Source organism: Gymnoscopelus microlampas, assembly GCF_963454915.1.
Source record: "Gymnoscopelus microlampas genome assembly, chromosome: 5".
In the NCBI taxonomy this organism is placed as follows: domain Eukaryota; kingdom Metazoa; phylum Chordata; class Actinopteri; order Myctophiformes; family Myctophidae; genus Gymnoscopelus; species Gymnoscopelus microlampas.
In genome coordinates this window covers 58,655,273-58,667,772 of record NC_139942.1, presented here as the reverse complement: position 1 = coordinate 58,667,772, position 12,500 = coordinate 58,655,273, and the positions used below count along the sequence as shown (strand labels likewise).

The 12,500-nt window shown below is 47.0% G+C and overlaps 1 protein-coding gene across 1 annotated transcript in view; it reads right to left on the bottom strand.

Moving 5' to 3' along the window:
• LOC311046069 (rap guanine nucleotide exchange factor 4-like) overlaps positions 1-12,500 on the bottom strand; it is a 46,348-nt gene that overhangs the window by 10,997 nt on the left and 22,851 nt on the right. Inside the window, exons 14-19 of the mRNA XM_084058189.1 lie at positions 6,322-6,410; positions 6,093-6,120; positions 5,111-5,186; positions 4,536-4,682; positions 3,187-3,284; positions 1,537-1,662 (exon numbers count right to left, since the gene is read on the bottom strand). Coding sequence (XP_083914315.1) covers positions 1,537-1,662; positions 3,187-3,284; positions 4,536-4,682; positions 5,111-5,186; positions 6,093-6,120; positions 6,322-6,410 — 564 coding nt within the window. The remainder of the gene's footprint in view (positions 1-1,536; positions 1,663-3,186; positions 3,285-4,535; positions 4,683-5,110; positions 5,187-6,092; positions 6,121-6,321; positions 6,411-12,500) is intronic.

Sequence of the window (12,500 nt, the reverse complement as noted above, 5' to 3'; positions counted from 1 at the left end):
CAACGCTCCACACGTCCTACACTCTTCTCTCTTCTCTAAAACACTCTGGACAACGCTCCACACGTCCTACACTCTTCTCTCTTCTCTAAAACACTCTGGACAACGCTCCACACGTCCTACACTCTTCTCTCTTCTCTAAAACACTCTGGACAACGCTCCACACGTCCTACACTCTTCTCTCTTCTCTAAAACACTCTGGACAACGCTCCACACGTCCTACACTCTTCTCTCTTCTCTAAAACACCCTGGACAACGCTCCACACGTCCTACACTCTTCTCTCTTCTCTAAAACACCCTGGACAACGCTCCACACGTCCTACACTCTTCTCTCTTCTCTAAAACACTCTGGACAACGCTCCACACGTCCTACACTCTTCTCTCTTCTCTAAAACACCCTGGACAACACTCCACACGTCCTAGACTCTTCTCTCTTCTCTAAAACACTCTGGACAACACTCCACACGTCCTAGACTCTTCTCTCTTCTCTAAAACACTCTGGACAACACTCCACACGTCCTAGACTCTTCTCTCTTCTCTAAAACACTCTGGACAACACTTCACACGTCTTAGACTCTTCTCTCTTCTCTAAAACACTCTGGACAACACTCCACACGTCCTAGACTCTTCTCTCTTCTCTAAAACACTCTGGACAACGCTCCACACGTCCTAGACTCTTCTCTCTTCTCTAAAACACCCTGCACAACGCTCCACGCGTCCTAGACTCTTCTCTCTTCTCTAAAACACTCTGGACAACGCTCCACGCGTCCTAGACTCTTCTCTCTTCTCTAAAACACTCTGGACAACGCTCCACACGTCCTAGACTCTTCTCTCTCTTCTCTAAAACATCCTGGACAACGCTCCACACGTCCTAGACTCTTCTCCCTTCTGGCTCCCAAACTGTGGTGGAACAAATTCCCCATTGCAGTTAGATGTATGTATGTATGTATGTACGTACGCACGCACGTACGCACGCACGCACATACGTATGCATGCATGCATGCATGCATGCATGCATGCATGTATGTATGTATGTATGTATGTATGTATGTATGTATGTATGTATGTATGTATGTGTGTGTGTGTGTGTGTATGTGTGTGTGTGTGTGTGTGTGTGTGTGTGTGTGTGTGCATGCATGCATGCATGCATGCATGCATGTATGTATGTATGCATGCATGCATGCATGCATGTATGTATGTATGCATGTATGTATGTATGCATGCATGCATATGCATGCATGCATGTATGTATGTATGTATGTATGTATATATGTATGTATATATGTATGTATGTATGTATGCATGCATGCATATGCATGCATGCATGTACATGCATGTATGTATGTATATATGTATGTATATATGTATGTATGTATGTATGTATGTATGTATGTATGTATGTATGTATGTATGTATGTATGTATGTATATATGTATGTATATATGTATGTATGTATGTATGTATGTATGTATGTATGTATGTATGTATATATGTATGCATGCATGCATGTATGTATGTATGTATGTTATACATATATACCTCATGTACACAGCTGAACAGCTCCCAGTCATACAGGGTCATCTGATAGGCCAGGTCTTTAGAACTCATCAGCTCAAAACTGGACATAGAGCCTCCTGAGGGACCCTCCTGATCTGGAAGAGGGGTCTGACACACACACACACACATACACACACACACACACACACACACACACACACACACACACACACACACACACACACACACACACACACACACAGTGAATTTGATGGTTTGAATTCATGGATTTATCTTCAACTTAAACCACCTTCTATTCCGAGGTATTTCACCTGTTTCCACCCTCTGCAAACAGGGCCGCATTAACCGTGGAACTTAGTGGAACTTGTGTTCCACGGCCCGCAGCCTGCAGGGCCCTGTGAGAATTGTGTATTTAATTTTTGTGTATTTAAAGAAAAAATGTTGATTTATATTGGTCAAATAGAACCGAATTAGACCCGCGCAAATTATGCCACTGGGGGGGGCTTTGATTTTGTGGTGTTCCACGGCCCTGTGGGGTCTTAATGCGGCCCTGTCTGCAATACCTCTATGCTTCACACAGTCCTCTAATAAATAACCCTCTGGAACAAAGTATCATTTTCCATAATGATGTACCAACCATTGAGCTATATGGTATCAACCCATACCAATACAAAGAGGTTGCACACACTGCATCCTTCTTTATTCTCTCATGTCAAAGTCTTATCCCCCTGTTAGCAGAGGTTAAAATCCCCTACTATAGAGCACCGAAGTCTGACGTAATTTACACATCCTTGGTTTGTCTACCTGGTTTGCGGTTTTCCACCCCAGTTCTGAATCCCCATAAACGTATTTCATATCGCGTCAAATAACAACTGTGTGTGGTTTGACTCTTATGGATATGAAGCATCAACTGACGGTGAGAAAACACTAACGTTACTTCAGCCGAATTAGTAAAATTTTCCCCAGAAACAGACTGTATCAAATATAAGTGACTGACTATCATAAACGATACAGAACCTCCTCCCTGATAATATCACAGAGACACTTTGTTTATTTTTGGACCACAATTCTTATATGAGACGATTCTATGATGACCCAATGTTATTCTCCATAGAGACATGACTTTACAAACCTGAGGATGAGCGAGTGACGTCAGGACTTCTGTACTCTATGGCTATGGTGACCAATCTGACACTTTAGGGAGACAAAGGGCATCGTCTTCCCCGATTGGCCGTTCCAACCCATCGTCTTCCCTGATTGGCCAACTCAACCCATCAGCTTCATGGATTGGCCGAGCTGTGTGAGACATTTGTGCCTCTGTACCAATATATGGTAATAAGCTCAATACCATTCTGTTACATAGAACCAGACGAGGGTTTGATCAAACGACTTTAATCTGTGGAATGGTGTGTAATGTTGCAATGGACGGCACATCTGGAAGACCCAGAGATATACCATGAAGCTTCTGTCACATGAAGACCCAGAGATATACCATGAAGCTGGTATACCTCTCAGCTTACTAAAAATAAGACTAGTAATGTAAAACACACACACACACACACACACACACACACACACACACACACACACACACACACACACACACACACACACACACACACACACACACACACACACACACACACACACACACACACACACGCGCCTCACCAGGGCGTTGAGCTGGTCTCTAGGACAGGCGAACAGACGACCGTTGACGCCCAGAGTAGAAAACACAGAAACATCGTTGGGTTTCAGCAGCTGTTTCTCTGCAATAAAACAACATACAATACATACATACAGTATAATAACATACAGTAAATACATTATTCCTTCATTAGAACCACTGTGCTACACTAAATGGAACAGAGCCTTCATTAGAACCACTATGTTACACTAAATGGAACAGAGCCTTCATTAGAACCACTGTGCTACACTAAATGGAACAGAGCCTTCATTAGAACCACTGTGCTACACTAAATGGAACAGAGCCTTCATTAGAACCACTGTGCTACACTAAATGGAACAGAGCCTTCATTAGAACCACTGTGCTACACTAAATGGAACAGAGCCTTCATTAGAACCACTGTGTTACACTAAATGGAACAGAGCCTTCATTAGAACCACTGTGTTACACTAAATGGAACAGAGCCTTCATTAGAACCACTATGTTACACTAAATGGAACAGAGCCTTCATTAGAACCACTGTGTTACACTAAATGGAACAGAGCCTTCATTAGAACCACTGTGTTACACTAAATGGAACAGAGCCTTCATTAGAACCACTGTGTTACACTAAATGGAACAGAGCCTTCATTAGAACCACTGTGTTACACTAAATGGAACAGAGCCTTCATTAGAACCACTGTGTTACACTAAATGGAACAGAGCATTCATTAGAACCACTGTGTTACACTAAATGGAACAGAGCCTTAGAACCACTGTGCTACACTAAATGGAACAGAGCCTTCATTAGAACCACTGTGTTACACTAAATGGAACAGAGCCTTCATTAGAACCACTGTGCTACACTAAATGGAACAGAGCCTTCATTAGAACCACTGTGTTATACTAAATGGAACAGAGCCTTCATTAGAACCACTGTGCTACACTAAATGGAACAGAGCCTTAGAACCACTGTGCTACACTAAATGGAACAGAGCCTTCATTAGAACCACTGTGTTACACTAAATGGAACAGAGCCTTCATTAGAACCACTGTGCTACACTAAATGGAACAGAGCCTTCATTAGAACCACTGTGTTATACTAAATGGAACAGAGCCTTCATTAGAACCACTGTGTTACACTAAATGGAACAGAGCCTTCATTAGAACCACTGTGTTACACTAAATGGAACAGAGCCTTCATTAGTATCATTGTGGTAAGTGGTAACGCCTGTGAAGGAAGTAAGGCAGAGGCCCAGTTTGTGTCCAACATGGCTGCTCTGCATAGAGACTATTTTCTACCAGATCTAAACTGTTTCTTTGATAAAACGGTGAGCTGTGATTGGCTGCTCACCGCCGGCGGAGCTGAGATGGACCAATAGCAGCTCATCGTTGGTGGCCAGCTTCTCGGCCACGGCCCCGGTCACCTCCCGGCCGGTGGCTGCCACGGCAACCCTGATGGTGGAGTAGGTGTGGTCACTGCAGTACACCTTTAATAGAACTACACACACACACACACACACACACACACACACACACACACACACACACACACACACACACACACACACACACACCGCACACACAACACAATAAAAGCTTAGTTCATAATTCAGTTTCTATTAAAAGTGATATTTTTGTCTAAAACCAAAAGTTGTATCTATTTAACACCATATAGTAATGATTACTATCACAATATAGATCTATTTAACACTTCATTTAACCAACAAAACATCACTTACACCACAGAGTTTCATTGGAGAAACAGTGTCATTTATTACAAAACATATCTTTCTCTCTGTGTGTCTCTCTCTCTCACACGCACGCACGCACACACACACACACGCACGCACGCACGCACGCACGCACGCACGCACGCACGCACGCACGCACGCACGCACGCACGCACGCACGCACGCACGCACTTACTATCATCCTGGTTCCTGATTGGCTGCTTCTTCTGTAATCTCTCCTCTCCATTGCTGAACTGTCTTATGAGTGTTTTCTGTCAGAACACATTCAATATTAATGTTCCAACACACTGTATATTATGTCAGATATAATAAGAAATATAAAGCAGCATATTATATGTATATAATTAAATCAGCATATTATATGTATACAATGTAAATCAGCATATTATATGTATATAATCAGGGGTGCACATAACAGGTGCGCATGCGCACCCAAAATAAATAATGCGCACCACATCAGATGACGCGAGGCGCTTTTGCGTACCAACAGCTGGGACAGGAATTTCCAAGCTTTTATTTTTTAGCAAAACTAAAAAATAAAAGCCTGGAGATCGAGGCTAGGAATTTACTTCCTGAAGCCACACTCACACAATCACTCTAAAGCACGCGTCGGCCCCATGTACAGCCATTAGGCGCAGGGGTAGAGGAGACGCATGCTGCACGTGATTGTGTGAGTATCGCTTCGCATCGCCTCGCATTGCCTCGCTGCGTGCACGCAGCCAGCAGCGGCTGTTAGAGGCACTGATGAACACATCGTAGAGGTGCCAAATATGCCGTGAACGTCCAAATATGGCGGATAAAAGCAGCGCAGCACAGGGCACCAACCGTGGGGGGCTTCTCCTAACGGTGTGAGAGAAAAAAAACGTCGGAATTTGGAAGCAGAGTGTCCTTTTCTTCTCGCGCAGACCCCCCCCCCCGTTGCCAAAATTGTCCGGTGGGCGCCGTGCTGAACACCCCCCCCCCCCCCCCCCCCCCCCCCGTTGACAAAACGGGACGGGACCATTTATTTGGTGTGCGTCACATCTCCAGGTGCTCTTCTGAGTACTAGAAAAAGTTATGTGCACCCCTGTATATAATGTAAATCATCATATGATATGTATATAATGTAAATCATCATAGTATATGTATATAATATAATTTCAGCGTACTTCCATTACCTTCTGCACAGATCTGGCTTCTTCTGAACTACAACACAACCGCAAAGCATTCATTTAGAATATTCAGTGTTTATGATTAAATCAATGGGTTCAGGGTTATAGCTTTGTGGGAACAAACTGTATAATGATAATAATAATAATAATACGGGTAATAATAATACTACTAATAATAACACATGTAATAATAATACTGATGATGATGATGATGATGATAATAAAGTGAACATACTGTAGTTTGACGACTGTCTCCAGATCTGTCACAAAATCCTTCAGAGCTCTGAGCATCCGGGAGTCATTTGATACACTGCCATATAACTCCTATTAGAGAGAGAGAGAGATAGAGAGACATTACACTGCCATATAACTCCTATTAGAGAGAGAGATAGATAGAGAGACATTACACTGCCATATAACTCCTATTAGAGAGAGAGATAGATAGAGAGACATTACACTGCCATATAACTCCTATTAGAGAGAGAGATAGATAGAGAGACATTACACTGCCATATAACTCCTATTAGAGAGAGAGATAGATAGAGAGACATTACACAGCCATATAACTCCTATTAGAGAGAGAGATAGATAGAGAGACATTACACTGCCATATAACTCCTATTAGAGAGAGAGATAGATAGAGAGACATTACACTGCCATACAACTCCTATTAGAGAGAGAGATAAATCCGACGGACGGACAGGGGGAAAAACCTACTCTCTCGCCATGCCTTTCAGCCTGGAGGAGACAATAAGGGTCCTACCTCCAGGAAGGAGATGGCAGTAGAGAGAGTCTTACCTCCAGGAAGGAGATGGCAGTAGAGAGAGTCTTACCTCCAGGAAGGAGATGGCAGTAGAGAGAGAGTCTTACCTCCAGGAAGGAGATGGCAGTAGAGAGAGAGTCTTACCTCCAGGAAGGAGATGGCAGTAGAGAGAGTCTTACCTCCAGGAAGGAGATGGCAGTAGAGAGTCTTACCTCCAGGAAGGAGATGGCAGCAGAGAGAGTCTTACCTCCAGGAAGGAGATGGCAGTAGAGAGAGTCTTACCTCCAGGAAGGAGATGGCAGTAGAGAGAGTCTTACCTCCAGGAAGGAGATGGCAGTAGAGAGAGTCTTACCTCCAGGAAGGAGATGGCAGTAGAGAGTCTTACCTCCAGGAAGGAGATGGCAGTAGAGAGAGTCTTACCTCCAGGAAGGAGATGGCAGTAGAGAGAGTCTTACCTCCAGGAAGGAGATGGCAGTAGAGAGAGTCTTACCTCCAGGAAGGAGATGGCAGTAGAGAGAGTCTTACCTCCAGGAAGGAGATGGCAGCAGAGAGTCTTACCTCCAGGAAGGAGATGGCAGTAGAGAGAGTCTTACCTCCAGGAAGGAGATGGCAGTAGAGAGAGTCTTACCTCCAGGAAGGAGATGGCAGTAGAGAGAGTCTTACCTCCAGGAAGGAGATGGCAGTAGAGAGAGTCTTACCTCCAGGAAGGAGATGGCAGTAGAGAGAGTCTTACCTCCAGGAAGGAGATGGCAGTAGAGAGAGTCTTACCTCCAGGAAGGAGATGGCAGCAGAGAGTCTTACCTCCAGGAAGGAGATGGCAGTAGAGAGAGTCTTACCTCCAGGAAGGAGATGGCAGTAGAGAGAGTCTTACCTCCAGGAAGGAGATGGCAGTAGAGAGTCTTACCTCCAGGAAGGAGATGGCAGTAGAGAGAGTCTTACCTCCAGGAAGGAGATGGCAGTAGAGAGAGTCTTACCTCCAGGAAGGAGATGGCAGTAGAGAGTCTTACCTCCAGGAAGGAGATGGCAGTAGAGAGAGTCTTACCTCCAGGAAGGAGATGGCAGCAGAGAGTCTTACCTCCAGGAAGGAGATGGCAGCAGAGAGAGTCTTACCTCCAGGAAGGAGATGGCAGTAGAGAGAGTCTTACCTCCAGGAAGGAGATGGCAGTAGAGAGAGTCTTACCTCCAGGAAGGAGATGGCAGTAGAGAGTCTTACCTCCATAAAGGAGATGGCAGTAGAGAGAGTCTTACCTCCAGGAAGGAGATGGCAGTAGAGAGTCTTACCTCCAGGAAGGAGATGGCAGTAGAGAGAGTCTTACCTCCATGAAGGAGATGGCAGTAGAGAGTCTTACCTCCAGGAAGGAGATGGCAGTAGAGAGAGTCTTACCTCCAGGAAGGAGATGGCAGTAGAGAGAGAGTCTTACCTCCATGAAGGAGATGGCAGTAGAGAGTCTTACCTCCATAAAGGAGATGGCAGTAGAGAGAGTCTTACCTCCATGAAGGAAATGGCAGTAGAGAGTCTTACCTCCAGGAAGGAGATGGCAGTAGAGAGAGTCTTACCTCCAGGAAGGAGATGGCAGTAGAGAGAGTCTTACCTCCAGGAAGGAGATGGCAGTAGAGAGAGTCTTACCTCCAGGAAGGAGATGGCAGTAGAGAGAGTCTTACCTCCATAAAGGAGATGGCAGTAGAGAGAGTCTTACCTCCATAAAGGAGATGGCAGTAGAGAGAGTCTTACCTCCATAAAGGAGATGGCAGTAGAGAGAGTCTTACCTCCAGGAAGGAGATGGCAGTAGAGAGAGTCTTACCTCCAGGAAGGAGATGGCAGCAGAGAGTCTTACCTCCAGGAAGGAGATGGCAGTAGAGAGAGTCTTACCTCCAGGAAGGAGATGGCAGTAGAGAGAGTCTTACCTCCATAAAGGAGATGGCAGTAGAGAGAGTCTTACCTCCAGGAAGGAGATGGCAGTAGAGAGAGTCTTACCTCCAGGAAGGAGATGGCAGCAGAGAGTCTTACCTCCAGGAAGGAGATGGCAGTAGAGAGAGTCTTACCTCCAGGAAGGAGATGGCAGTAGAGAGAGTCTTACCTCCAGGAAGGAGATGGCAGTAGAGAGAGTCTTACCTCCAGGAAGGAGATGGCAGCAGAGAGAGTCTTACCTCCAGGAAGGAGATGGCAGCAGAGAGAGTCTTACCTCCAGGAAGGAGATGGCAGTAGAGAGAGTCTTACCTCCAGGAAGGAGATGGCAGCAGAGAGTCTTACCTCCAGGAAGGAGATGGCAGTAGAGAGTCTTACCTCCAGGAAGGAGATGGCAGTAGAGAGAGTCTTACCTCCAGGAAGGAGATGGCAGTAGAGAGAGTCTTACCTCCAGGAAGGAGATGGCAGCAGAGAGTCTTACCTCCAGGAAGGAGATGGCAGTAGAGAGAGTCTTACCTCCAGGAAGGAGATGGCAGTAGAGAGTCTTACCTCCAGGAAGGAGATGGCAGTAGAGAGAGTCTTACCTCCAGGAAGGAGATGGCAGTAGAGAGAGTCTTACCTCCAGGAAGGAGATGGCAGTAGAGAGAGTCTTACCTCCAGGAAGGAGATGGCAGTAGAGAGTCTTACCTCCAGGAAGGAGATGGCAGTAGAGAGAGTCTTACCTCCAGGAAGGAGATGGCAGTAGAGAGAGTCTTACCTCCAGGAAGGAGATGGCAGCAGAGAGAGTCTTACCTCCAGGAAGGAGATGGCAGTAGAGAGAGTCTTACCTCCAGGAAGGAGATGGCAGTAGAGAGTCTTACCTCCAGGAAGGAGATGGCAGTAGAGAGAGTCTTACCTCCAGGAAGGAGATGGCAGTAGAGAGAGTCTTACCTCCAGGAAGGAGATGGCAGTAGAGAGAGTCTTACCTCCAGGAAGGAGATGGCAGTAGAGAGAGTCTTACCTCCAGGAAGGAGATGGCAGTAGAGAGAGTCTTACCTCCAGGAAGGAGATGGCAGTAGAGAGAGTCTTACCTCCAGGAAGGAGATGGCAGTAGAGAGAGTCTTACCTCCAGGAAGGAGATGGCAGCAGAGAGTCTTACCTCCAGGAAGGAGATGGCAGTAGAGAGAGTCTTACCTCCAGGAAGGAGATGGCAGCAGAGAGTCTTACCTCCAGGAAGGAGATGGCAGTAGAGAGTCTTACCTCCAGGAAGGAGATGGCAGCAGAGAGAGTCTTACCTCCAGGAAGGAGATGGCAGTAGAGAGAGTCTTACCTCCAGGAAGGAGATGGCAGTAGAGAGAGTCTTACCTCCAGGAAGGAGATGGCAGTAGAGAGTCTTACCTCCAGGAAGGAGATGGCAGTAGAGAGAGTCTTACCTCCAGGAAGGAGATGGCAGTAGAGAGAGTCTTACCTCCAGGAAGGAGATGGCAGTAGAGAGTCTTACCTCCAGGAAGGAGATGGCAGTAGAGAGAGTCTTACCTCCAGGAAGGAGATGGCAGTAGAGAGGGTCTTACCTCCAGGAAGGAGATGGCAGTAGAGAGGGTCTTACCTCCAGGAAGGAGATGGCAGTAGAGAGAGTCTTACCTCCATAAAGGAGATGGCAGCAGAGAGAGTCTTACCTCCAGGAAGGAGATGGCAGCAGAGAGAGTCTTACCTCCAGGAAGGAGATGGCAGTAGAGAGAGTCTTACCTCCAGGAAGGAGATGGCAGTAGAGAGAGTCTTACCTCCAGGAAGGAGATGGCAGTAGAGAGAGTCTTACCTCCAGGAAGGAGATGGCAGTAGAGAGAGTCTTACCTCCAGGAAGGAGATGGCAGTAGAGAGAGTCTTACCTCCAGGAAGGAGATGGCAGTAGAGAGAGTCTTACCTCCAGGAAGGAGATGGCAGTAGAGAGAGTCTTACCTCCAGGAAGGAGATGGCAGCAGAGAGAGTCTTACCTCCAGGAAGGAGATGGCAGCAGAGAGAGAGTCTTACCTCCAGGAAGGAGATGGCAGTAGAGAGAGTCTTACCTCCAGGAAGGAGATGGCAGTAGAGAGTCTTACCTCCAGGAAGGAGATGGCAGTAGAGAGAGTCTTACCTCCAGGAAGGAGATGGCAGTAGAGAGAGTCTTACCTCCAGGAAGGAGATGGCAGTAGAGAGAGTCTTACCTCCAGGAAGGAGATGGCAGCAGAGAGAGAGTCTTACCTCCAGGAAGGAGATGGCAGTAGAGAGAGTCTTACCTCCAGGAAGGAGATGGCAGTAGAGAGAGTCTTACCTCCAGGAAGGAGATGGCAGTAGAGAGTCTTACCTCCAGGAAGGAGATGGCAGTAGAGAGAGTCTTACCTCCAGGAAGGAGATGGCAGTAGAGAGAGTCTTACCTCCATGAAGGAGATGGCAGTAGAGAGAGTCTTACCTCCAGGAAGGAGATGGCAGTAGAGAGAGTCTTACCTCCAGGAAGGAGATGGCAGTAGAGAGAGTCTTACCTCCAGGAAGGAGATGGCAGTAGAGAGAGTCTTACCTCCAGGAAGGAGATGGCAGTAGAGAGAGTCTTACCTCCAGGAAGGAGATGGCAGCAGAGAGAGAGTCTTACCTCCAGGAAGGAGATGGCAGTAGAGAGAGTCTTACCTCCAGGAAGGAGATGGCAGTAGAGAGTCTTACCTCCAGGAAGGAGATGGCAGTAGAGAGAGTCTTACCTCCAGGAAGGAGATGGCAGTAGAGAGTCTTACCTCCAGGAAGGAGATGGCAGTAGAGAGAGTCTTACCTCCAGGAAGGAGATGGCAGTAGAGAGAGTCTTACCTCCAGGAAGGAGATGGCAGTAGAGAGAGTCTTACCTCCATGAAGGAGATGGCAGTAGAGAGAGTCTTACCTCCAGGAAGGAGATGGCAGTAGAGAGAGTCTTACCTCCAGGAAGGAGATGGCAGTAGAGAGAGTCTTACCTCCAGGAAGGAGATGGCAGTAGAGAGAGTCTTACCTCCAGGAAGGAGATGGCAGTAGAGAGAGTCTTACCTCCAGGAAGGAGATGGCAGTAGAGAGAGTCTTACCTCCAGGAAGGAGATGGCAGCAGAGAGGGTCTTACCTCCAGGAAGGAGATGGCAGTAGAGAGAGTCTTACCTCCAGGAAGGAGATGGCAGTAGAGAGAGAGTCTTACCTCCAGGAAGGAGATGGCAGTAGAGAGAGTCTTACCTCCAGGAAGGAGATGGCAGCAGAGAGTCTTACCTCCAGGAAGGAGATGGCAGCAGAGAGGGTCTTACCTCCAGGAAGGAGATGGCAGTAGAGAGAGTCTTACCTCCAGGAAGGAGATGGCAGTAGAGAGAGTCTTACCTCCAGGAAGGAGATGGCAGTAGAGAGAGAGTCTTACCTCCAGGAAGGAGATGGCAGCAGAGAGGGTCTTACCTCCAGGAAGGAGATGGCAGTAGAGAGAGTCTTACCTCCAGGAAGGAGATGGCAGCAGAGAGTCTTACCTCCAGGAAGGAGATGGCAGCAGAGAGTCTTACCTCCAGGAAGGAGATGGCAGCAGAGAGGGTCTTACCTCCAGGAAGGAGATGGCAGCAGAGAGGGTCTTACCTCCAGGAAGGAGATGGCAGTAGAGAGAGTCTTACCTCCAGGAAGGAGATGGCAGCAGAGAGTCTTACCTCCAGGAAGGAGATGGCAGTAGAGAGAGTCTTACCTCCAGGAAGGAGATGGCAGTAGAGAGAGAGTCTTACCTCCAGGAAGGAGATGGCAGCAGAGAGGG